Consider the following 25,760-nt stretch of genomic DNA (forward strand, 5'->3'; position numbering starts at 1 on the left):
GGGGTGGGGAAGTCGGGGGGGGTGGGGGAGACATAAACATGCAGAAGAAGAGTTGGTAGCTGTCTGCGGCCACCTCACCTGACCCTCCTAATGGCGGCTGTGCTCAGGAGAAGATGGTGGTGATGACGACGGTAATGCTGACAAGATGCACCTGTGCTGAGCTCTGACCCAGACAGGGGTCAGGTCAGGGGCTGCTCAGCCATTGCTCAGTTAGTGCTCTCAAAAATGTCACAAGAGGAAGTCCAGTGTCGCCCAGTAGGGGCTCTGAGAAGGCTCAGTAGGTGAGCGTGCTTGCTGTGTAGGCATGAGGAGCTGAGGTCAGATGCCCGGCACCTGTGTTAAAAGCTCAGCGTGTACCTGTTAGCTCAGGGAGATGACGGGTTTGCTGGACACCATCTCTAGTGTGCTATTTTGTCGTTTGACCAGCTCCACGGCTCCCTGTGCTGACTTTCACCAAGCTTCTGGTGCTGTGTGAAAGGCTGAGGGGCCTGTAAAGCCTCAGCGCTGAAGGGTTCTCTTCGGTAACTTGTGGGGGATGGAGACTAATGTTAGTGCTTACAGTGGCCTGTATTCCTGGGAAAAGCTTTGCACACAGGTAAAGAACTTTGTTTTCTAGCTTCCTTTGGGGACAGGAGCAACCTACAAAGAGTAACTGGTAGTTGCTGGCTATATTTTTTGGGGAGCTTCCTCTAAAGAAAGCTGAGAATTGGCAGCTTTTGCTCCTCCCACACTCTGCTTTTTCCTAAGTAAAAGATGGTGCAGAGGCTGGTACCTAAGCGTTCACCTTATGAATGTGAACTGAGGTGTTCTTGTTTTGTTTTGTCTTATTTTGTTTGTTTGTTTGTTGTTGTTGTTTTTTTTTTTAAAGACAGAGCTTCCTACTGTAGTCCAGGCTAGGCCTGGAATTCACTTCTATAACACATGTTGGCCTCAGACTTGTAGAAATGCTCCTGGCCCAGACTTCCAGACATTGGCATCACAAGAAGGAGCCACCATGAGATGATATTTGGATGGAACCTCTAAGATGATGGCTTAAACAGAAAAAACAGCCTAGAGCCTTGCTGACCCAGGCATCTTCCACAACCACCTACACATACACGAATGGGTTACTCACAGGCTTTATCATGTGAGAAACTTATTCCTTCATCAGGTTCTGTTATTTCTTTTACATTCAATTTCATTTTACTTTATATGTATGAGTGTTTTAAAAACTTATTAATTTAATTTGTATGCATAGGTGTTTTGCCTGCATGAATGTCTGTGTGAGGGTGTCACATCCCCTGGAACAAGCATCAGACAGTTATGAGTTGATATGTGAGTGCTGGGAACTGAACCCGGATTCTCTGAAAAAAAAGGAGCCAGTGCTATTAACTGCTGAGCCATCTTTCCAGCCCTAGTGATAGATTTTGTTTGTTTGTTTGTTTATTATTATTTTTCAAGACAGGGTTCCTCCATGTAGCTCTGGCTGTCTTGGAACTCACACTGCAAACCAGGCTGGCTTTGAACTCAGAGCTCTGCCTGTCTCTGCCTCCTTAGTGCTGGGATTAAAGGCACATGCCACCGCTGCCCGGCTATGCATGGGTGTTTTGTTTGCATGTGTATCTGTATACTATTTGTGTGCAGTGCCTGTGAAGGCCAGAAGAGGGCACTACATTTCCTGGGATGGGAGTGGGGAGCTGCCGTGTGGGTGCTGGGAACTGAGCCTAGGTCCTCTGGAAACGCAGCCAGTGCTCTTAACCACTGAACCATTTCTCCAGCCCTAAGCCTGTGTTACTTCTAGTGTCCATAACTAGCTTTTTAAAGTAATGTACAATCTCCTAATACTTTAATAGTTACTGTGTTAGTATTTTATATAATTCGTATCATTTTAATCTTCACAACTTTTATAGAATCCCTCCTCTTCTCTCTCCTCCCTCTCCCTCTCCCTCTCTCTCTCTCTTCCTCTCTCTCTCTGTGTGTATATATATGCATGTAGGAATACATGCATGGAGGCCAGATGTCAATATTGGGTGAGACAGACTCTTACCCAAGAGTATGGAGCAGACAGTGAACCCAGGCATAGAAACAGGAACTAAGGTGGGGGACATGTGGGATGTGAAAAGAAACTCAACAGGTTAAGGGGGATTTTCCTATGAACAGACTTGCGTGCCTGGGAAGAGGGTCTGGGAGCTCTAGTGAGAGAGGGGCCTTCTTATTGTGAAAACATCCAAATTGACATGCTGTCCCAACTCTTGGGGACATTGTTACAAGTCAGTTATCATCGGAGAAAATGCTCAGGAGGCTATGGCTCGCTAGCATACCCACTACCCAGGGAAGGCGTTTTGAAAATCACTGGTTACTGTTAACTTTGCCAATGTGAAATTTCTATTAAAAGCCCAACCCTTCTCATAATTAAATGTAATAAATTCACTGAAAGCCCCACCAAAGAGTTCAGGCCAGTTGTGTAATCTAATCAAAAATATTTAAATTCTAAGGTCATCATCTATATAGAGGGAGGGTGCTGGGGCTGGGGCACGAGACAGTGGAGGGACCACCAGGCATGCTCGACTTTCTGTGGGTGCCTGCCCCCCAGTTTAGATCATGCAGGGGCTTTAATTTAGCCACACTGTTCTCTTATTCCAAATTAAATTACCCGACTCGCAATATTTAAATTAACCTTGAGGCTTCCTGGAGAACATAAAAGTTATTTTGAATTATTTTCACTGCCATGATCAGCACAATTCCCTCCTCAGCCGGCTCGGCAGGCATTCAGCGATAGAGAAACCAATTTTTAAATTAATACAATTTTGTGTTTGTAAGGAAGCCATTATTTTTAATTATCGGGCGTTTTCCTCAGCCTAGCTTCCCCAGTTAATAAAACTCAGCTATTTAGCATGGTTTTTATTTTTGCAGAGGGCAGATTTTGGGAAATAGTTTCCCCTCTGGGATTTCCCCCCAGCGTGTTTTGATCTCACCAAGTGCATGCCTGTCACAGAAAGGCTCATAAAAAACCCCGAGAAAAGGAAACATCCTCGTCAAAATAGCCCTGCTGGGCTCATCATGGGTGACTCTAACTCAGCTCTAGGGGCAACAGGAGCGTGCGATCTGAGAAGCACAGAGGAGGAAATTACACTGTGCTAGCCCCCTCCCAGGAAATGGAACTGTAACACAGCAGGACAGATTTCAGCTAGACACACAGAAGAACCCTTTTGCTCACTAGGCTCCCGGGACGGGAAACCCAGGGAGATGAACGAGGGAGGTTGTGAGAGTCTGCAGTGATTAAAGGCAGCCAGGCTTGCCTCTGAGTTTAGCTATTCACTTACCCACAGGAAAAGCCTGACTAGTTGACATTCTCGTTCCTTTTCTGGGTCAGTCCTCAGGGGCTTAAAAGCACCCATCCCCAGATGCCACTGAGTAAGACCCAACACCGTGCAGGGATCAACGTTTGTGCAGACAAAACAAGTTGCTATAAATTTAATATTAGCTTAAATAATGCATCATTAGAGGGGAGAACCTCTGTAAACACATTAAATAATGGATTCCCGAGCAAACATTATTTTTGGATGACTAGCTCTTTTGGGTGGTGATGGGGGAGGTGGGGGGGGAGGAGATCCAAACCTTGAGCTGTAGTTTAACACTGATTAACTGTGTCATTCCAAAGCCACATCTTCACTGACTGTGCCTCAGTTTCCCACTTCTGATAGTCAGCAAGGTCCCAGTGAGTGGGTTCTTTTTTTTTTTTTTTTTTTTTTTTTTAAGACAGGGTTTCTCTGTATAGCTCTGGCTGTCCTGGAACTCACTCTGTAGACCAGGCTGGCCTTGAACTCAAAAATCCACCTGCCTCTGCCTCCCAAGTGCTAGGATTAAAGGCGTGCACCACCACCGCCAGACATGGGTTCTTAGTCCCTGGAACTGTGAGTGATTATGGAGGTTGGAAGGGGGTGAGGGTGGGAACTCTGTCAAGTCTGACCACCTAAAGCACTAATATGGAAAATCAAGACTAGAGACTGTGACTTAGGTCATTGGTGAGCATCAAACATCTGAAGGTGGCTCCAAAGAACAGTGGAAGGTTCTCCCAACTTAGAACTAAGGCAGAGATAGAATGGAGTGACCTTTCATGACATCAACTCCAAATCCCATTCATTCGTTCATTCATTCATTCATTCATTTCAGTCATTCGGTATTTACTGAGTAGCTACTGCATGCTTTCTACTGTGACAGACATTGAGACAGAGCCAGGCAATTTCCTGTGGAGATGACAACAGAGGCAGATGAGCTCTGAATGAGAAATGGTGCAGTGAAGAGAGTGGATATCAGTGAGCAGGTGAAACATGGGGTGGGACCCGGAGCCAGGGCAGGGCTTGACAGAGAAATTCCCAGAGACTGTGCAGGGACACAAGAAGGACAAGAGAAAGTCTGATAGGAAGGCTGTCCTCAGCAGTCCTCTGTGTCACCAGTTTACACCTGTGGAGGCTGGCAGCGTCTCAAAGATCCTGACCACAGCCAAGGAGATTGGCCAGTCCAGCTCCCCTTCGCTAATCTTCATCCACACTGCCTTTCTTTCTGCTCAGGATTCAGGGAATTCTGGCCCCGCAAAATTCAGGGCCTTCGAACATGCAGGGGTCTTAGCATAGAAGGCTTTTCTTTCTACTCTAGGGCCTGAAAATCTCCCCTGATTCTTCATTTGGTTTTCAGCTCAAATGCCATTTTCACAGAGTTGCCTTGGCTTATCTTGCATAGTCCCTGTTCTTAACCCAGGCTTTTCTTCAGAGCATCGCCACAGTGTTTTGTATGACATTTACTTTATCATTGCTTGTGTTGGTTTGGTAACACTTAGGGTGTGTGTGTGATATGTCTCCCCATACCATCCTAAATAATAAATTCTTGCTTGTGCTCGTGATCCTAGCCCTTTGGAGGTTGAGATAGTAGGATTGGAAATTTGAAGCCAGCCTGAGCTATATAGGAAGATCTTGTCTTAAAAAGCAACAGGAAAAAAAAAAAAAAGCCCCTCCCCCCTACTTACTGGAGCCACATACTCCTGAGTACAGGGTCATGCCACAGCCACCATAGGCTCTTGTCTGAGCCACCAATCTTGGCTCAGAACGTATACAGTGCTAGCTGTCCCTTCCTACCCTGGGCACCCCAAATCTACTTCCCTGCCCCCTACCCCATTCTCCCTCATCTGCTTCCTGTCCTGCATTTCTACTCTGCTAGGTCCTCATGCCTCCCAGCTAACTCAGCCTGGTTCTCTTACCCGTGAAAGAAGGGGGAGGCACAGAGAGGGAGTAACAGTCTGAGGCTGGGGGTGGGTACCCTACAAACTCTCTTTTCCCTTTCTCCAAGTAAACTTGAGGACTCTGGAAAAAAATCACAACCACAACCTATCAACAAAGAGACTGGAAAGAAGAAGGCTCAAGTGGTTAAGAGCATGTGTTAAGGACCTGGGTCGAGTTCCCAGCATTCTGCTCACAGCTGCCGGCAACTCCAGCTTCAGAGGATCCAAATACCCGCTTCTTGACAATGAGGGTCCATGCACACACTCCTCCTCCACACACAGTTGAAAACAAAATCCTCAACACAGCAGCAGCAGCAGCAGCAGCAGCAGCAGCAGCAGCAGCAGCAGCAACAACAACAACAAAAGACTTTACAATACAATACTTTGTCCAAAAGTGAAGTAGTACTCTTTGCTTAGGGAATTCGTGGTTTAATGTGAGCCCAGAGGTTTGACCTTCTAATTATGTATAATTTAAACTAATATTCAAATTCAAGGTGCTGCAAGCGGTTCTGGGTGCGTATTAGTCATGTTCTTAAGGTCACATAGGCTCTTGTTTATTTTGGTCACAAATATACACCTGGTGGTTAGTAACTGGGTCGAGACGACAGTAGGCATCAGAAAGAGAAAACCCTGGGCAGGTGAAGGACGCATGCATCAGGGCATGAAGGACCTAATCCATGCCTTTGAGAAGATAGTGTGGTAACAGACCTGCCTGGGTGGGCCCTCCCCAGAACTGAGTTCAGGATGGTATGATCATATGGACACATACATGCCCACCCCAGCCTTGTTCCGAGACATTATGACTTGCTACACAAGTAAAAGTAAAGCCCACCAGTGTGTAACTGTGGTATCGTACTAATTATACAGCAACCAAAACAAAATCACTAACTCCCACTTCATATAGGAGCGCCGCTAACACTGACACCAGCGTCGGATGGAAGATTATCTTGGAAGCGATTTTTCTTTTGTTCTGATACCTACCCGTGTAGCTGTTGCTTGCATTTGCAATCTCTATGTAAATCACAATCAAGAAGAAATACCCTAGTGTCATAGGCCCTCATTTTCAGAAAGAGTCAGGCACAAATCCATGTTAGGAAAGAGAGGGGGTTTTAAATCATAGTGGGAGGGTTCATTTTCATTGCCTCTCCCAGAAGCTGAGGAGAAAGACTTACTGGGTGTGGGAGCCAGGCTTCTAGTTTGCCTTGTGGCCAGGTTTTGGAGGGAGGACACAGAATATATTTGCTGCCTTTTTCTTCCCAGGCTACAGGTTCCCTTACGAGGGTCAGGTTTGGACAAGTGACCAGACACTGGCCAATCGTGGCCCTAACCAGTGACTGGAGCAGAGAAGTGAACTGCACCTATGCTAGGCCAATCACGGTTCCTCCGTGGGACCGTTTTTTATTTTTTTATTTTTATCTTTCAATGCAGAGACTCTGTCCTCTGATCTTCCTAAGCTGAGATGATGTAAAATTTTGACCAAGTCTCCTTGACCCCTCCCCAGCGTGAAGAGTGTACCAGCCTGCTGTCCAAGAAAATTAGGTCAACAACCAAAGTGAATACTTTTGGGAGAGGGAAGAGGGCTATGAAAAAGAGAGGAGAGCAAGGTTAACTGGGTGACACGTTGGAGTCTCTAGGGCCATCTCCTCCCTCGCGGGGGCCCGCCATCTCCTCCCTCGTGGGGGCCCGCTGTGTGAGACCATGCATGTTTCCTTTTTTGCCACGCTATCCTGATTATGATTTGCAGATAGATTCTGGAAGATGTGAGGGTGTTTACTTGGTAAATATCCTCAAGGTGGGGCCTAAAGAACATGTTTATTACCTCTTCCCACATGACACTTGTCACCAGTATGGTGCTGTGGCATGGTCCCTGCGTTTGTGGAGCTGAGAGATACTATGAAGCAGTTGGTTTTGAAATGTCGGACAGAACAGTGAGAGGGGCGGAGGAAAGCACTAGGAGGGACTCTTTCAAGAAAGAGACAAGTCTTTGCCTCTCTCGACCTTGGACAGGGAACATACAATTCTCTCTACAGTACTACCATCTTACATGTTCCCAGTCAAGGAAGAATGTGCGACATTCTCATTGGCTAAAACCTATTTCTGATCAGAGGACTGAGACAAGACCGGCCACCAAGATAGGTTAGGACTTCACTGGCTGTTCTGTTATAAGGAAGTTCTTTGCTGGGAAATTTGGACACATCTCAACCCTGGACTTCACCGCCCCAAGTGGTCAGACTTGTAGGAACTGGCTGGTGTTAAGGAGAGGCCAGGCCATCTGGTTTAGTGTGTGACAATTGCCAGGTGCTACCCTATTCCCAAGACTCACTCCACATGCTGTCCTTGTCCTGGGGGTGGGGGTTAGGGAGAGACAACCTATGTCATGCTGGGACCAGCTACATCTTCATGTTCTTGCCTGGTCTCTTTATCCTGGAAGGTATGGCTGAGACCACACTGTCTCCCACACCTATCTTGGCTTTCAGTGTCTGGCCCCTCTCCATTAGCTAGCTCAGAGTCTGGCACAGCCTTCCTGGACTACATGATCACGTGGAAGGCCTCTTGGAAGCCAGCACGCACGGCAGCCAGGCTTGCTGCCAAATCCTATTAATCATGTGTGTTGCAACTCTCTCAGGCCTCTCCGCTTCTCTCTCTTTTTCCCCTGCTGGAGACCAGTTTCTAGTTTGCATTATTGTAACAGCTCTGAGGCGTCCCTCTCCTCCTGTCTGGTCTCCTCCTCGTCTGTCTTCCTCTGCACTGGGGAAGCCGGAGAGATCTTTCTAATCCACCAATCCCCTCACATCACTCTACTAATTAAGCCCTGGGACAACTCTCCATGGCCCTCAGGATAAATACCAGCCTAGTATAATATTCCCTTCTTGTGGCCCTGGCCACTTTCGCTCAGGCCTCATGAGTTTTGGAGGTTTTCTGAACTGGATACCCCTACTCCAGTATCCTGGCTGCCTCGAGGGTATCTTTTGCTGTCTAGAAATTTCTTTCCTGTATCTTGCCTGGCTAATTCCTGCTGCTCTTCAAAACTGACTCTGACTTCCCCGAAGCCCTCTCTGGCCTCTTGTCAACCTTGTGCCCTGACTTGGGTTCCCCAAATTTTCTTTCAGTTTCTCCCTGGCAATCAGAAAAGTCATTTTTTCAAGCTTCCTTGGGATTAACCCGTCTGTCCTAGCCTGGGCATGGGAAAGAAATGCATGTCACATTTATGCTAACTTGCCATGCTCCCTTGAAGTGTTCAAATTTTTCCTCTTCTATAGCCTCAGGGGCCATATGTGCTTGACATGATGGGACCCCTGACTTAGAGCAACTGGGTCTAGTCACCATTAAGAATTGCCATGGGACTCATTTGGACTGTGATGGGTGAAGCTTTTGAAACTTCAGGGTCTGTTTGTTTCCTGGGCCAAGGATTACTTGCTCCTGGCTGCTACCCACCATATGTGCCCCTTTCTTGGTGGTACCAGTTTAACACTGTGTCACTTGCAACACCCTCTTTGCCAGATCTCAAGCTCCCTTGGTAGAAGGCCTCTGCTTTCTTTTTCTCTAACCTACTCATTGCACAGTGCTAGACAAAGACTGAGCAATCATTAACCTCTTCTCTAAACGCAAGATGCTGCTTGGCCACATGGGATGACAGAGAAGGAATAAAAAGAGACGTCAAGGTTGGCCATAGGAAGAGAAGTCCAGATCTTCCTGCTCTGAGACAGCCTGGTTGCTGTGGGGGCCGACAGATGTGGCTAGATTAGGGCTACAAAGTTCCTGTAGGGAACTCAAGAAGCACAGGCGGGTGGGGGAAGGGCACACCAAGGTCCCCGAATCCACACTGCACTCAGCTCCTCCCCCACACCTTTCCTCCAATGGCTCCCCCACCGTTTCCAGGAGTTTCTTTTATTTCATTCACTAAACAGTTTATGAACTGAATTAAAATAAATGAGATGCAAATAAATTCCAGGCTTTCTCCCTCATTTTCAAATTACATTTTCAGTCCACTCAACCTGTTATAATCTCATAGTGATTTTCATTTAAGAGAGCTAAATGGATATGTGATTATTGTTACAGGAACGAACACCAGACAATTAAATGTTGAGGTGTTGATAGATAAAACTGTGTTTTGATTTGCATAAACACGATGCCAGCAAGTCTAACCCTGGCAGAAACTCAGTTATAAGACTTGCGTGCCTAACTTCTGTTAATTACCACAAGTACCATTATTAAGAATTTTAATATTCAGAGTTGGGATTATTGCCATTTTATTTTAGGGCCACATTTATCTTTATTTTGAAAACTTAGTCAAAATGCATAACTAATTTATCAAGGAAAAGGCACGATTACTACTTATAATCAACTTCTACAGTGCAGCATATCAAAAATCAATTACACAGCCCCGAATCCAGTCATTAAGGATTTAGCCACTAATCTCATTCCATTTTTGTCTTTAGGAAGATATTTGCAGCTTGCAACTTTGCAGATATCAGCAAAGGAAGAAAAACATGGGAGTCTGCTGATAACCTAATGCGGAGAATTAAACTCTAGCCAGACAAAGGCAGAATCTTAATACGGAGTGGCCCAGCTCTGCAGGGAGGTCACCTGGCTGGCTGCCTTTCGGAAGTGATGACCTCACTTTGACAGGTACTCAGTCTTCTGCTCCCAGGGATTCTCAAGCATTGTTTTGACGTTGCCTTGCTCTGAGGATGACTGTCTTCCTAGGGCCTCTCTTGACTGGCAATTATCTTAGGTCTTTATTAGTCAGCTTCTTGGCTGTCTCCTCTTTCATGCCCCTTGCCCCTGGATGAAAGCGTCAGAGCTCTGCTTGTGTGACATCTCCCTTAAGTGTCCGGCGCGGGGCCCAGCTCTAAGTGCTCAGTAAACATGCGCTGGGGATGTTGAAGACTGAGGTTTCTGGAATTCATCTCCTCACCTGTTGAGAAGGGTTGTCACTGTGGTAGAAGTAGGTCTCTCTATGTGACAAGACCTGCCAGGAGTAGGATCCACAGTGCTCTGATCATCTAAACAGGGAGATGTGTGGGGCTGTGGCTAAGGATACTGGCCAGAGAACAAGGTAGAAAGATGGACCTGGGGTCAAATCCTGCCTTCACCTTGAGTTTTAGCTATGGTGACCTGACATTTCATTAGCTTCTTTGAATCTCTGTTTCCCATTTGAGAACTGGGAAGGATAGCAATGATCGCAACAGGCTATTGAGAAGATTACAGTAATACAAATATACTATTTGGCATAGTGTCCATGGCATGGACATCCTTAATAGGTGTGTCTCAGTCAGCTTTTTCATGGATGTCCTCAAGAAGTGCATTTTTGTTAACTTTTCCAAGATGTAAGTTAGGGCTGGTCAAGACTTCCTTCTGCCCATTTATCTATTTATTTATATTTATATTTATATATATATTTTTGTGACCACATACTATCCCCAAGGGACCTGTCTTCACACATCCTGTGATCATCCCATGTCTGCCATTTTTCAGAAGAACATCTCTTCTTGGCTGTGAAGAGCACATTTTATACTTTGTTTGTTTGTTTGTTTGTTTTTCCAAGACAGGATTTCTCTGAGTAGCCCCGGCTATCCTGGAACTCACTCTGTAGACCAGGCTGGCCTCTAACTCAGAAATCCACCTGCCTCTGCCTCCCAAGTGCTGGGATTAAAGGCGTGCGCCACTACCACCTGGCCCACACTTTATACTTTTGTTCTTCCAGTATCTAGCAAACTACCAAGCACATGGTGGGAACCAGCCTTGTATTATCCAGAGAGTGAATTTGGGGGGGGGTGTGTGTGTGGGGGAAGGAGATGACAGGTTCAAAAAGAAGACCAATATCTTCTCCAGAGGAGACATCCAGTGACTCTATCCCAGGGACTGCTACAGAGGAATACATCTTCCACTTTCTGAAAGCGGAAAGGTGTTCTGGAGGCCTAACATTCCCTCTGCCGTGTGAGGAAGAGGCCCGTCCCCTCCGAGTCCATATGGGGCGAGAGTGGACCGACCCACTTACCCTAAGCTTCCTCCCGAAGATGGTGACTTTGCCTTTGATCTGTTCCTTCCTCAGCCGCCACTCGATGGAGTTCAGGCCATTCTCCATAGGCAGAGAGATGTTGCAGCGCCCGATGGTGGGGGTGATGGTGCCTGCGAGGACGTGGGGCTCGCTGTGGAAACTGACACCCATGCCATTGGCGTACATCACCCGCAGGGTTCCATTATTGCAGAGCTGGTAGCTGTTTCGCACTTGATCTGGAAGAATGTGAGTGGGGGTGGGGGTGGGGAGAGAAATTATCCACTCGATTAGTCAGGAGAGAATAGAACCCCTATTTTTACAGGTTTCCATGGTACTTTGCAGCTGTCAGTCTGAGGCTGCCTTCAATTAGCACACACACAATGGGGAGGTAAGTAGAGGAGCTGCTACTGATCCATGGGAAGGAAAACATTATTAATATGTGGCACTCCAGAAATAATTATGCCGTGATATTTTTCTTTTACTCACTGAAGACTATTAATAGCACATTTAAACATTTAAAGATGTCTATTGCCTACACAATTTGTGTCAATCAAATCCCTGAACTTTAACATATATATTTTAGCTTATATGAAAAAAAAATAAATGAAAGGCACACTACTTCAATTTTTCCTCCCCTTTGGCCTATCATCTAACCCAAGGTTGATGATCTAACCACAGGTCGGATGCACTGCAAAGCAAGTCCAGTGTTCAGCAGCACAGGGGAGAGAAGAAGCTGCCTTCCTCTCTTTTTGCAGCTGCCTGCATCACTACATTACCAAAGAACTTGGGAAACATACGCGGTGTGTGGTAGATAGAGACAGTGGGTGCTGATAATGTGTGTTTATCTTCCCAAATGGAATCTACACCAGTCAATCAGACTTCTGACCTTTTCCTGTACCAAAGAATCACACGCAGGAGCCCGCTTTTATAGGCACACTGTTTGCACATCATCTGGTGAGGGAGCCAGGCTGGGCTGGCCTCTGAGGTGCCAGCTTTGGGGGAGTGAGCAACGGTGTACCTGTCACTCAGTGACTCTGGCCATCACGCAGAAGGACAGAATCTACATCATTAATCATCTGGCAGAGCAGAAATAGAGCCATTGAAACAGGCTTTGCAGGGGGATAATAGTCTAGAAATGTCATCATTTATCTACTGAGACGACACTTTTATCCTTTGACAACCGGCTAGCCCACCGACATTATATCTTAATTAAAGGAAAAAATTAATCTGCAAAATGCTGTTTCTTGCCAGCCTCTGTGCTTGCCCTGGACTGCAATACAACGAAAACAACGGGTGGTCAGAGACCTTGGGGATCTGGGTCCTGGCAAGAGATTGCTCAAGAGCTTGGATCCCAGGCCAACCAACTCAATAAAAACATGTTTGCAGTAGAGAATCAGAGTGCAACGATGAAACCAAAATCCAGTGGTAGTCCTGGATTTTTAGAGGGTGAAGGGAAAAATGAAAGGTAAGAAACAGGAAAAAAGTAGTTAGGGAATAAACTCGGGTATTTTTAGATATGTAGATTTCTCCGGCTAACTAAACCTTTGGTGAGAGGGTATGACGTGTCCCTGTATCTGAGAGATTTACTTTTATTTTATTTTATTTTTCACTGGAGGATGTTTTCTGGTAGAGTGGGTTTTCTGTAGACATCTGAGTAAGACAGAAAGCTGAGGAATGTTCTGGATGCCTAGCAGTTCTCTCGAGTGAGGGGTTGCTGGCTCTGGGGCCGCCACTAAGCTTGGCGTGGAGGCCAGGAGGCCTTACCTTGTACCACGGTATAGGAGGCCTCCACTGAGGACAGGTTGGTGATTACAGTGACATCGTCATCACGGTTGGAGTTCTCGATGTCAATGGTGATGGATTTCTCCATTTCCCGGTGCAGACTGGTCACCACCCCTGTGGGGCGCGTCACATTGGTCAGACGGCCCTCATGGTCATAGCTGGAGGAAAGAAACACTAGTTGGAAGCACCGTCTGTGGAGACAGAAGTTTCCTTGGCATTTAGATGCACAGGAAAGCCAGAGCCACAGGGGAAGAGAAAGCGAGACCAGAGGGCGTGTGTGTGGCATCACGAACTGTGTTCTACACTGAAGTCCTGCTCTACCCAGACCACCTCCTGCCCAGAGGAGCAATGCTGTGTCTTTCTTGAGCCTGTTGATAGCATTGATTTCAGTTCAGTGGAAACCTGTCCCTCAGCGTCAAGCAGGGCGTGCTGAACACTAACCTTCCTGAGCTGGTGGGAATAGTTTCTTGTAAGCATCCTTTATGTGTTTTGCAGAGCTACCAAGTCAATGCCTCCCAACCATCCACTCTATTGTGTCTCATCTCTGCTGAGCAAACGACACCCTTACTTATTTTTAAGTGCATACACATGCGTGTGTGCGTATGCGTGCCAGTGTGTGTATGAAGGCATGCTCGTGAAAGACAGAAGAGAACACAATAAGATCCTCTAGGACCAGAGTTACAGGCCGTTGTGCACTGCCCAGTGTGGATGCTGGGAACTGGACTTGACTCTTCCAGGAGAGCAGCCAGTGCTCTCAATCACAGCATCATTTCTCTAGTCCCTAAACCACACAGTTTTCCCCAGGCATTTGAGATTATCCGAGCCTTAGTCTTCTGCAGGGGTCCCCCCTCATCCCACTCCTCACCTTGGACCTCTCTCACAAGTCAGCCTGGCCAAGTGGCACCTCCATGTCTGGGGTACAGCGCTAAAAAACCTAGCTCAATCATGTAGTCCCAGATCAACCAAGCTCACACACTCTAGCCTGCTGGAAGACTCCTGGATCTCAGTTGTCCTCAGTATCTCTGTCTAACTACACCAGGATCACACTTGGCTGCCTGCAAACTCCCCAAAGAGAGTTCTTTATAGATCTGTGTTGTCTTCACCCCTTTCTAAGCAGGTGGATCTGGTTTTGATACTTCCAGGTGGAAAGTATTTGCCCTTACTAGAAGACTGCTGTTGTTAGACTTCTTAGACATCAGGAGAGGAAAAAGGCTCTTCCTGCGGTCTGTATGTGGAAGCCTCTGAGCTCTCCTGCACTGGCCTTTACCACCAGGAGAGATGGGGAGGAGGAGCTTTAGAATGCTTAGAGAATGTAAAAGGATACACATCTGGACCTCTAGCTGGAGGGTCTCCTTCTGGACCCAGTCGGCAGGTTTCTGAGTGATGGGCCCAGTATATGGGTGGGAATGACGTCCCCATGGAGGAGCCCATGGGGAAACAGTGGGAAAAATTACTGATAAGGCATACAGGGATCTGGGATACTTGGGATGGAGGTTTGGATGAGTCTAGGAATGACCTGGGAACTGTTATCCGTAGGGAGAAGAGGAAACAGTCAAGCCCGGTGGATGCTGAGCTGCCTGGCCAGTGGGGTGAAGGTGGTGAGGGTACCAGGAAGCTCAGTGAGCTGGGCTCCAGCCTGTGGTCTCTGTCCCATCCCTTGCCTAGGGCAGTGTGCCCTGGAAAGCCAGATAGCATCTTCCCTGTACTGGCTTGATGCTGTTACCGTGGAGGGCCCCCCGGGCCTTCTCAGCCAAAGGGGATCCCTCTGTCTTTTTCCTACTAAAGCAGTGGTTTCTCAGATGGGGGTCCGAAGATTCTATTTACACTAGTGACAAATTAGAACCACACTGAAGGATCAGTTATTAAAGATTATTAAATAATTACCCATACATAAGACAGAAACCTAGGCAGCTGTCAAAATGAACAGCGTGGGTTCCTCTTTATCGGCATAAAGACATACACCAGCACACACAGACTCAGAGTTGAGAGGAGAAGGGAAAAACAAAGAACATTTTGTCCCTAGCACATGTGTTTTCGAGTATAGATAAGCATCTCTGAAAATATAGACATGTAAGTATGAATGGTGTTTTTCTGTGTGGGATTTTGACTAAATTTTGTTTTCTTTGAATATTCCTATAGTTTGTTTTCATTTTATTCTATTTATTTATTTTTTTGGTTTTTCAAGACAGGGTTTCTCTGTGTAGCCTTGGCTGTCCTGGAACTCACTCTGTCGACCAGGCTGACCTTGAACTCAGAAATCTGCCTGCCTCTGCCTCCTGAGTGCTGGGATTAAAGGCATGCACCACCACTGCCCAGCTGATTCCCCTGGTTTAGTAACTGTAGCTTCCTTCCATATTTTAGAAGCATAAAAGTATTTTAAAATAGGAAAGCGCTGCAAAGATAACGTTTGGGCTTCGGGTGTCTTGCACAGTGCTCAGCAGCAGAGTTCCACCACTCAGGGATGGCGTTGAGTGTATTCTGTGGAAGCCGAGCAGGATTTGAAGTCCAGTACTGTGTAGTTCCAGGACACTTGTTATGGGCAGGCTGCTGTCCACCTTTCTGAGAGGAGGAAATAGAGCTTCCACTCTGGGGGAAGTGGAAGGGATGGGATGGGCATCTCACAGGCTTTGTGGAGAAAACATGCTCCCTGGCTGGTGGACTGACTTTCAGGGGGGATGCAGCTGCTTGTCGTGCTTTTCCCACGACAGATATACAGATTCAGCTCTTGTATAGAAACCTCTCTGTGCTCTGGACCGAGGACAATGATCATCAGCAATGGGGTCTCTGTTAACTCAACAGACTCGGTAGGCCTTGGTGACCATGGGGCTTTTGACGTGTTCATAGTCAGCAGCCATTCACCAAACACCTCCCCTATGGAAGCAGCTGATGAAAGTGCCAGGGGTTTGGATTGGAGTGAAAGGGACAAAATTTTATGCAGGAGGATCCCCAAAGCCCAATTCCTACGTCTCCATATTGGTTGGTTCTCCATAAGCCACCTTGTAACTGTTTTCAGAGTGACCCCTTCCTATTTGGGAGACCTCAGAGCCTGCTCTTTCTATCACATAACTGCAGAGCTTCATTCCATAGGACTAGACTTCAATCCATCTAGACTGTGTGATACCTGCTGTTTTCCCACTGGCTGGATTTGGAGGAGGAGTTGGCCACAACTGCAGGGCACATATCATAGCGCCTCTCTTTTGGTGGGCCTGGCTTTAGGGATGTTCTATTTCCTGGACCTTGGTTTGCTAAGGTAGACTGAGACCCTCAGGCTATAGGGACACACACAGACACACACACGTGGGAATGGCGAGCAAGTACAAAGCAAAGCACTGTGAGGACTAAAGTGCAAAGTGCACCCCTCAATTCTGCTGTTGAGATTAAGTCCCTGTCCTGCATCCTTCTTTGTGCAGGAGGGGTTGGAGACAGAGGTGTGCTTTATTGCTTCCCTCCAGTCTTGTTAGCATCTAGTTCTTGTTGAGCCTCTGAATGCAGTCTTCGCTGATTTCTATAGATATTTAAAGCTATCAATGGATGCCTACAACTCCTGTGCAGCTGATATTACCATCTGATAGACACGAACACAGAAGCTCAGGGAGGTTGAGAAACTTGTCCAGTGTCAACCAGGAAGTACATATGGGAGCGGGCATTCACACCACTGCCTCCCTGATGCCGAGGCTTGGGGGTTTCCTGGTAAGCCAGGCTTTCTTCTGTGACATTCTGGCTAAGGCAGGCTGTGCCCAGCATACACTGTCTGGACTTGCAACTGGGGAAGTTTTAATTCCGAGGCTGGGGCTTCCTGGAGCTTTCTAAAAGTGAGGGGAAGCTCTCACTGAAGCACAGACCACAGACCATAGTTTTCTTCATTTCTGTTAATCTCCTTCACTAGACTTCTGCAATCACCATGTGTGCTCACCTGGACCTTACACCCCTGACAGGAAGCGCGGCTTGTGTCTGAAACCTAAGGAAAACTTGTCCATGCGAATCTCTCCACAACAGAGAATTTGGATCCTTGGGCCTATTAACATTCTCAAGCGTATCAAATTAAAAGAGAAAATGTGAATCAGTTTCACTGTAACTCTTGATCAGACACTTAAAAAAATTCAAGAATCCAGTGTATGTTTTCATTCAGCTGGGGACCTCTGGGAGCAAGCTGCCTCCAGTCACGAGCTCATTTCTGTGGTATCCCTACACCTGAATTTCAGAACTGGACTCCAACCTAGGACTAATTCAGGAGGGCCTCCTTTACTGCAGTCTTTGCTCCTCATTCAAGAGAGTTAACAGCTACTATGTACAGGCCTTAGGTCATTTGATAAAACCTTTGCCAGAAGGAAGCATCCGGGAGGTTTGTGGATTAAAGCCTTAACCCAACTCTGCTGCGAACTAAATTAGGTGACATACAGTTGGTCCTCACAGAGGAAAAGAGCATTGGCTGGTGAAGGACGACCGAGTTTCAGCACCTCGAAGGATGTGAAGCTTCTCAGAAGTCCCTGAAAAGCCCCAAGACGAAGTCGGGACCCAGGACCAGGCAAACAATTCTGCAATGCAGTAAAACAGTCAGCAGGTGGCGACAGCTTCCTTTGCATTCTCCCAAACCCACTGGCGTACAAACAGGAAGCGAACGTTGTTGATTTAAGCGTGATCAACAATGAAGTCTTCTTTTTTCTTGTCCCACCCACCTCCATCTCTCTCTGGTATCTCCTCTCTAACTTACTAAATTCTCAGCTGGCAGCAACACGGAAAGCAAGCCAGGACCTCTAATGTCTAAAGTACGCTCACTGCTGTGGAGAGAGCCCAGAGGCTGGTATAAATTCCATTCAGTCTCCAGCAGGTCATTGGGGACCCAGGCTTAGTAGCTTCCTCCAACCAGCAGCTCTTAGGTTAATACCCGCAAGCAGCAGGTTTGCTTGACCAAAGCCACTTCAGGAGCTGGGGAAAACAGCTTTTTGGCAAAGCAAACGGTAGAACTATTAAGTATGAGATAATTGTTAGGGGAAATATGGCCAGCCCTCACATCTTTTAATATACCTAGCACTTTATCTGTATTGATCTGCTTCTGCTAAAGAGGAAATTCAGAGTTTATCTACCTGTCTGTGCAATCAAGTGTGTTGCTGGACCTATTGTTAAATCACAGAAGCCCCGCTGGGACCCCCTCCCCCCTTCGTTTCTAATTTCCGCACCCATGGTAAACATGAATAATCAGTGGGGTTAATCAGCACTTTATCTCCCAGGTGCTGTGCGTGTCCAATATCCTGAAGTTTGAACGGCAAGCAGACAACAGGAATTCCCAATGCTGGCAGGGAGGATGCTCAATATCAGAGGCCTGATAGAGCAAATCATTTAGGAGTCAGGAGAAGGGACATGAATATCCTGCAGCTATAAGAAGTCATTAGAGTTAGCAAGACGTGACTAGGCAATTTTAAAGGCGATGTGAATGGTCCATCTGTATGCAGGCTAGAGCAGGGAAGAGCTCCATAGAGGTTGGTCAAAAGCTTACTTACTCATAAAAAGTCGTCCATCCGGTTTCATCACTCTTGGTGGCTAGGAGCCCAGTGTTCCCATCATAAGTCATGAGGCCCAGCTCCAGGTTCTGCGTGGACACGGCTTTGAGGCCTCCATTGGTGCCCACGGTAAGGGTGATGATCTGATTATCCGGCATGAGCAGGTGGCGGGGCATGCCACTGCTGTCGCGGCGGATCTTTAGGGAATTCCCGTTGTTGTCTATCAGCTCGGTGACATCATTGTCAGCGCTGTATGTGAAATTGTACAAGTACTCCCCTGTCACCAGGCTCACAGTGTACTGATGGATACCATCAGCGTTGAACACGTACAATTCCTGTTCTCCCGGAGATGCAGCCTCATACTGGTTGAATGCATTAAGAACAGGTTTATTTTTGCTGACTGCCCTGATCCGGATGTTCCCAAGGTCTGCAATGTAAATGGTGCCATCGGGAGCCACGGCTAAGGAGGACGGCGAGTTCAAGATGGCGTCTGTGGCGTAAGCATCATCTCCCGAGTAGCAGATGCAGTTGACATCGTTTTTGCAGTCACAGTCTGAGGCCGCTCCGGCTAAGAGGCAGATCTCTCCATTGGTGGTGACCTGGCGTAGGCGGTTGATCTTCTTCTCGTCCGTCTCAGTGATGTAGAGCACCCCAGTGTGAGAAATGGCAATGGCGCTGGCTGACTCCAGAGCAGAGTGGATGGCAAGTTTGCTGAGGGAGTAGTCAATGCCGGGAACCTGGCAGTGCATAGGCCGGCCCGCGATGATGCTGACCTGGTGGTTCTCGGTGATCCGCAGGATGACGTTGTTCTCCAGAACGTACAGGGAGTTGTCCATGGGGTTGACGGCGAGGTCTGTCGGCCATTCTAGACGGACCTGTACACGACAGATGGCATTTCAAGAACAGATTCTAACATGTTGATTTTATCCGTCTAGGAGAAAAAGACTTAGCTTTTAAAAAATTTTTATTTTCTGTGCGTGAATACTTTCCCCTCACACATGTCAGAACCTCGTGCGTGCCTGATCAGAAAGGGTAAGGCCATTGGATCCCTTGGAACTGGAGTTATGGATGGTTGTAACCCACTGCACAGACGCTGGGACTCGAACCCAAGTCTTCTTCAAGAGCAATGATTGCCTGCTTGAGGCATCTCTCTAGCACCAACTTAGCCTTTAAGTAGCAAACTGTACTAGGAGTGCTCATCACAGAACCATTTGCCTGAGCTGGCTGTTTATGATAGGAGGGGAATGTGTGACATACTCTGCCTTCAGTTTCATCTGTCCTGACTCGATCCTGGCAGCTCTATCCACAACCCTGTTTCTCAGCTTGGGATGACTAACCAGGGCTACAATCTCCAATGCGGTTGTACAGGTAGATAAATGCATAAGGGACCAAGGCAATTCAGCCCAGAGTCAACTCTGCAAGCCATGGGTCAGGGAAGGCTGTGTTCATTTAGAGAAGACACATTGTCTAAGTTGGAAAAAAACAACCATGTGGCTTGGAAGGTGGCCCTAGCCAAAGAACAGACAGGCTGGCTAAAAACTTGAGCGTTTGAAAAAAAAAAAAAAAAAAAAAAAAGAAGAAGAAGAAGAAGAGAAAAAAGAAACGAATAAAGCCAAGTCAAGTACATTCTTCCTCTGTGGGATTTGAAATTAAAAAACAAAAAAACTAAATGGGAAGTTGTCAGTTTGTTGGGAAATTTGAGTTAAAATTTATGAGTTTGACCAAGGGTTGAAAAGACTCTCTCAGGCGGGGTGAACACACATGCTGGCCTCTTTGAATGAACACTGCACATTTGAGGAACCTGAGGTCTCAGCCACCACAGAGACCTGAAGGAACACACACTTCAGAGGATGGCTGTGGAGGGCTTTGCTCTTGTAACTACTCCCCAACATGGAGGTTTATATCATGAAGATGTAATCATTTCAGATTAACAGGGAAGTTCTGATTGACATGTAGCACCAAACCATACAGTCTCAAATCTTTGAGAATGATGGAGACAATTATACAGCAACCCCTACTGTAATCTGTTACCGCTAGTGTGTGCTGCCAGGCTTGCCTCTTAGAGTAGAATTGCCCTTTCTGTTCCTGTTCTGTCTGTCTGTCTGTCTGTCTCTCTCTCCCTCTCCCTCTCTCTCTCCCCCACCCTCTCTCCCTCCCTCCCTCTATCCTATCTTCTCTCTATTGCCACCTTCTCCTTTCTCTTTCTCTCCTCCTTTCTTTTCAACCCTGCACTTTTCATATTGATGTCTACTTTACCTTGATTCTTCCCCAGATGCCCAGATGCGTCCAGAGTGCATGCTCCCAACTCACATTGGAACACGTAGGAACCACGGGCTAAGACCTAGGAGTTGGTTAAGGATGAGAAATATAGAGTCTCACCTGGGCCACATCCATGCTAGAGTCACAGCTCAGTGGCCGGACAGCTGTGAGGTCATTGGAGCCCAGCAGGGTGGAGATGATTCCATTTTGGTCCACCTTCCGGATCATGGTGGCGTCAACGAAGTACATCAGTCCATTCTTGTCTACTGCGATACCTGGGGAAGAAAGCATGGGATGTGGTTTTTTTGACAGGAGGATGGTTTGTGGAGGAGATGGGGGATACACTGGGCATGATGTGCTTGGACCAGGGACCTTACTGGGATGGGGTAAACACCCTCAGAATACTAGCTCTCAGTCTTTTAAAGGCAAACACTTCTCACAGACACTGTGCTGTGCTGCGCACAATTCTCAGGGTGCTAGCTCTATTCCCTCCAACCAATGACATCACCTTGAGCTGAAGAGGAACCAGGGTTGCAAGTGAATGTAGAAACAGCCCTGACTCTGCTCTCTGGAAAACAAGTTATTACCAGAGTTCATTGCTCTGAAAAATGATTGGTAGTGTATTGCTCAGATACCCTTCACGACTAATTGTGACAACGAGGCTAAGGAACAGCGATGCTTTCAGCCACAGACTCCCAATTCAAAAATGTATCCTCCAGGAAGAATTCTCAATTAAGCCTCGACTCCAATCAGCATTTCAGTGCCCCCAGGGGACACAGAGCCCTATCATTTCCCTGTCGCAGCAGGACCGATAAGGCACAGACTGCAGCTTCTATTTCTTTTTCGTTTTCATGTCAGTGCCCAAATACAAGGTTTGGCATCCTTAATCCATGCTGCAGGCTGCTTGCACAGTAGCTAAAAATGCTAACAAGACTTAGACCCTGATATGATTACTCCTTAACCCCAAGCTTCTTTAGTCCTTTCGAATAGACGCCCGTCAATCCCAAGAACTCCTCAGGACAGGAATCATGGAAATAATACCCATGCTTTTTTAACTTTATTATTTATTTAATTTGTGTGTGTGTGTGTGTGTACATGTAGATGTTTATATGTGTGTACATGCATGTGGAGGCCCTGATGTTGATGTTAGGGTGTTCTTCCATTTTCTTTTTGAGATAGGGGCTTTTATTGAACCTAGAACCTGCCAATTTGATGTAATCAGGGATTATCTGTCTTTACCTCACTGGAGTAGGGAATTACAGGTATGTACATTGCACCTGATCTTTCTTACTTACATTTAAAAAGCAAAAGAAAGAAAGAAAGAAAGAGAGATGTAAGTGCTAGAAACCTGAACACTTTACTAAGTTAGACATCTATCCAGCCCTCCTCCAATTCTCTCTCTCTCTCTCTCTCTCTCTCTCTCTCTCTCTCTTTCTCTCTTTCTCTGTCTCTTGCTCTCTCTCTCTGAAGTTCATGGACAATTTAATTAGAGTTTAAAATAAAAATACCCAAGGCAGGCAAGTTGTAATCTTAGCAGCTGCCTGGAGGAAGGAGCTGGAGAAGAAGCCGTGCTATTTAACTGAAAGCAGCCTGGAGGCCAGCCACAGGGTAGATGAGTAGGCACTTGGCAGGGAGGGGAGCTTTAGAGAAAAACTACAAAAGCCCAGAGTATCAAGAATCACTTAGGCTCCTGCCAGCTTCTGGAAGAAAGACAGGAGACAAGAAACAGGCAGTTATATCTTTCTGAGTCATGGCTTAGAAGGGCAGGCAGACTCAATGGAACCTCATGGTGGCTTGTAGTGACTGCACCAGGGGCTGGGAATCCTGGGAATTCTGGGAAAAGAAAGTGCACTATATCATTAAAGGGTTAACTATTGCTCCTGTCACCTTTAGTGTGGCTCTTCCTGAGGGAGAATCCCTTGGCCAGGAGATCAGCTAGACCAACCGGATTAACCCAAGGAGGAAGATGAGGCATGCAGCTTTCTAGAGCAGAGGTTCTCAACTTGTGGGTTATGACCCTTTCCAGGGGTGGGGGTTTGAATGAGCCTTTCACAGGGGTCACTTAGGACCATCAGAAAACACAGATATTCACATTATGATTCGTAACAGTAGCAAAATTACAGTTGTGAAGTAGCAACAAAATTAATTTTCTGGTTGGGGGAGGCTCACCACAACAGGAAGAACCGCAATTAAAGGGTCACAGCCTTAGGGAGGTTGAAGAAAGCTTTACCTCACTGAGCACCTGCCCCTCAAGAAAACTGCTACAGTTTTCTTGACTACTTGCAATATGACCGTTGTGGTGCCTCAGACTTTGGATACTCTAGTCTAACATCAAAGTCTGGCACCGTGGTCCACCCCTGGGCTCTACTGTTTCTTTAGCCCCCTACAGCTGCCTCTCTGACAGGTGAAGCTAACACTGCCCTCTCTGGTCCTCTGTGACTAGCAGCCTTCAGAGAGTCCAGGTACAGACTACTATGTTTCTTTCTATAAGTGGTATATGTGGGTGGTAAGGTTTTAGAAATAAACTTAAAAGCACCTATAAGCCTCAACAATGAATGATCTTAGGGAAAAAAATGGTCTTTAGGTTACATGGATTTGCTCAGCTTGCAGCAAGCTCTGTGTAGAGAGGCCTCTTTCTGTGGTCTTTACCTCTAGGGCTCATCAGGGTGGCGTCCACAGCCTTCCCTCCATCCCCGCAGCGGGCTTCATCAAAGGGTAGACATTGTTCGCCAGTCCCTGCCACAACTTCTGAATTCCCAGCCAGATCTTTGGCTCCGCTCAGAGACTTGACTCGGTAGATTCGGCGACTGTTGGTGTCAGAGACGTAGAGCGAGCCAGTCACCGGGTCCACAGCCAAGTAGTACTTGTGTCCTGGGCTGTTGCTTTAGGAGAAGCACAAAGAGAAAACGGACTATGCAGCTGGCCTCTTGGGTGGGAGGTGACTCTTACCTTCTTAGTGTCTTTGCATTTTAGTGACTTAGTGACACCCTGAGATAAATTTCATCATGGGTTCCAGATACCCATGATTAGGCTTAAGCTTCTCATACTATTTTGGGACTCAAGGATTCCCATCAAAGTAACAGAACATTGTTTCATTTAACTGGCACAAATGACCCCTTCCAGTCCTGCCTGTTTTAGATGGAGGATAGTCACTCGATGCCAGCTTCATCTATTTCCCTTGGGCTTAGTGTACTGTCTCATGGGATTTAGGAACCCAACCCCATGACAATGTTCTCTTTTTCATCTACACCTCCACAAGACCTCCAAGGTCATGAACACTGGAGCAACCTGGAGTTTTCTAGACTTAGGATGACTAGCTCCTCAGAGCTATCCCCAATTCTTGGCCTTAGAGCTGATTGTTTCCTAGCGTCTATGCAATCGAAACTGGCATTTAGTGCAAAGTGTAGTTATCTTGCCATCATGTCCAGCATTTGTACTTGATCCTGGCTAAGTCAGCAGCTGGCATCTGAATTACCAGCACAGGAGATGTAGTTTTCAAGTGCTAACACCAAGCTCACAGGTGTGAGTCCTGAGCCTCCCTGGATATTAATCCCTTATGTGTGTGAAGTAGATCAGGAGGCTCTGGGCCCTGGGGCCGGCAAGTTTTCTCTGCCCATGTCTCTCAATGTCTTCTGTGAGTCTAGCCAGTATGGAGCAAGACTCTGAGATCTGGCTCAGGATTAAGACACAGGAAATGTCTGGCTGGGGACTTCGGGCGAGTGTTTTGGCTGCAGCGGGCATGGGCATCAGCCTTCTTACTTGGGAAATGACAACACCAAATCTGATCTTTGCTAATGGCCCTTCTGACTCAAAAGCTTATAGCTCTCCCCTTTGTAGTGTCTTCTCATGGTGGCTGGGACCAGAAAGAGTGCACACAGCATTCCAAGGCTGATGATTCAAATTATTCCCCATCTCCTGGGGGTAGTGGCGGGTGCTGCTCTCTGTCTGACCCATTGGATGGGTTCCATGTACCTAGAACAAGTGAAGGCCCATTTGTCCAGGTAGTTTTCAATGATATTCTGGAATGATGGGAGGAGGGGGTTTGAAGAGGTGAAGGGAGAGCTTGCACGATGGCAATCTGTGTCAGGTGCGCTTGTCCTGTGGACATTAGCTGGTAAATTACTAATTAAAATGCTATCATTTGGGTTCTTGCCTGATTTAAGAAAAAAAGAGTCAGGGAGCTATTTTTAGGAACTATTTGTGCGTTGAGGCCATCTTTAATTCCTGCTATTAGGACTGGTAATTGAACTGGAAGTCAAGGTCTTTTGAAAGAGTGGGGTTCTCTGTTTTTTTTTCTTACCCTTCCCTCTCCCTTTGTTTTCTGTCCCCCCCTTTTTTGGCCAAGTCATTAGAGAATATCCATATATGCAAAACAAATTAGGGCAGAAAGGGAAAAATCCATGCCATTTTTTAATTAGATGCTGCACCTTCTTACTAAATGAACAGTATCTGGCATGATCCTCAGGAAGATCAAGGCTCTGCACATCTGTGCCTATGTCTGAGCAAGATAATTAATTCTGGACTTTCTAGGGAACCTGATCTGAGGAGGCTTTTTCCAAGTCTCTGGCATAGGAGCTGACAGGTGGGGTTAGCGGTTGTTTTGGGAGACCATTCTTCTGGTAGTCTTTCTAACCATGATTTTCAGAGAACAGCTCAGGAACAGTGGAAAGCCATGCTCCATACTGGGGGCTGTGGTGAAGAGCAAACATGGCTGGCCTGTGGGTTTCCAGGAAGGGGGAGTCTTTGGGGGACATTTCTCTTCTTTGGGAAAATTTTGCCGTATTGGAGTATCTATCCCCAGCCCATTTGGGGGGTGTCAAGATTATAAGGGCAGAGATTTTTTTCCTTCCCTACAAATGGCCTACAACGTGAGCATAATGATACCAGGTAATTTGATTCTTTTTTGTTATTGTTGTTCAGTTCTGATCCATTGTCATAAAGGGTCTCATGGTTAGCGTTTTTTTTT

General features: G+C 46.7%; 1 protein-coding gene across 19 annotated transcripts in view; it reads right to left on the reverse strand.

Moving 5' to 3' along the window:
- Positions 1-25,760, reverse strand: part of Tenm2 (teneurin transmembrane protein 2) — a 1,239,808-nt gene that overhangs the window by 23,452 nt on the left and 1,190,596 nt on the right. For all 19 annotated transcript variants that reach the window (XM_031353724.1, XM_031353722.1, XM_031353721.1 and 16 more), the window contains 5 exons: positions 23,444-23,676; positions 20,915-21,069; positions 18,536-19,410; positions 13,020-13,195; positions 11,256-11,491 (listed from right to left, as the gene is read on the reverse strand). In XM_031353724.1, the coding sequence (XP_031209584.1) occupies positions 11,256-11,491; positions 13,020-13,195; positions 18,536-19,410; positions 20,915-21,069; positions 23,444-23,676 (1,675 nt within the window). The remainder of the gene's footprint in view (positions 1-11,255; positions 11,492-13,019; positions 13,196-18,535; positions 19,411-20,914; positions 21,070-23,443; positions 23,677-25,760) is intronic.

Source organism: Mastomys coucha, unplaced genomic scaffold, assembly GCF_008632895.1.
Source record: "Mastomys coucha isolate ucsf_1 unplaced genomic scaffold, UCSF_Mcou_1 pScaffold5, whole genome shotgun sequence".
NCBI lineage: Eukaryota > Metazoa > Chordata > Mammalia > Rodentia > Muridae > Mastomys > Mastomys coucha.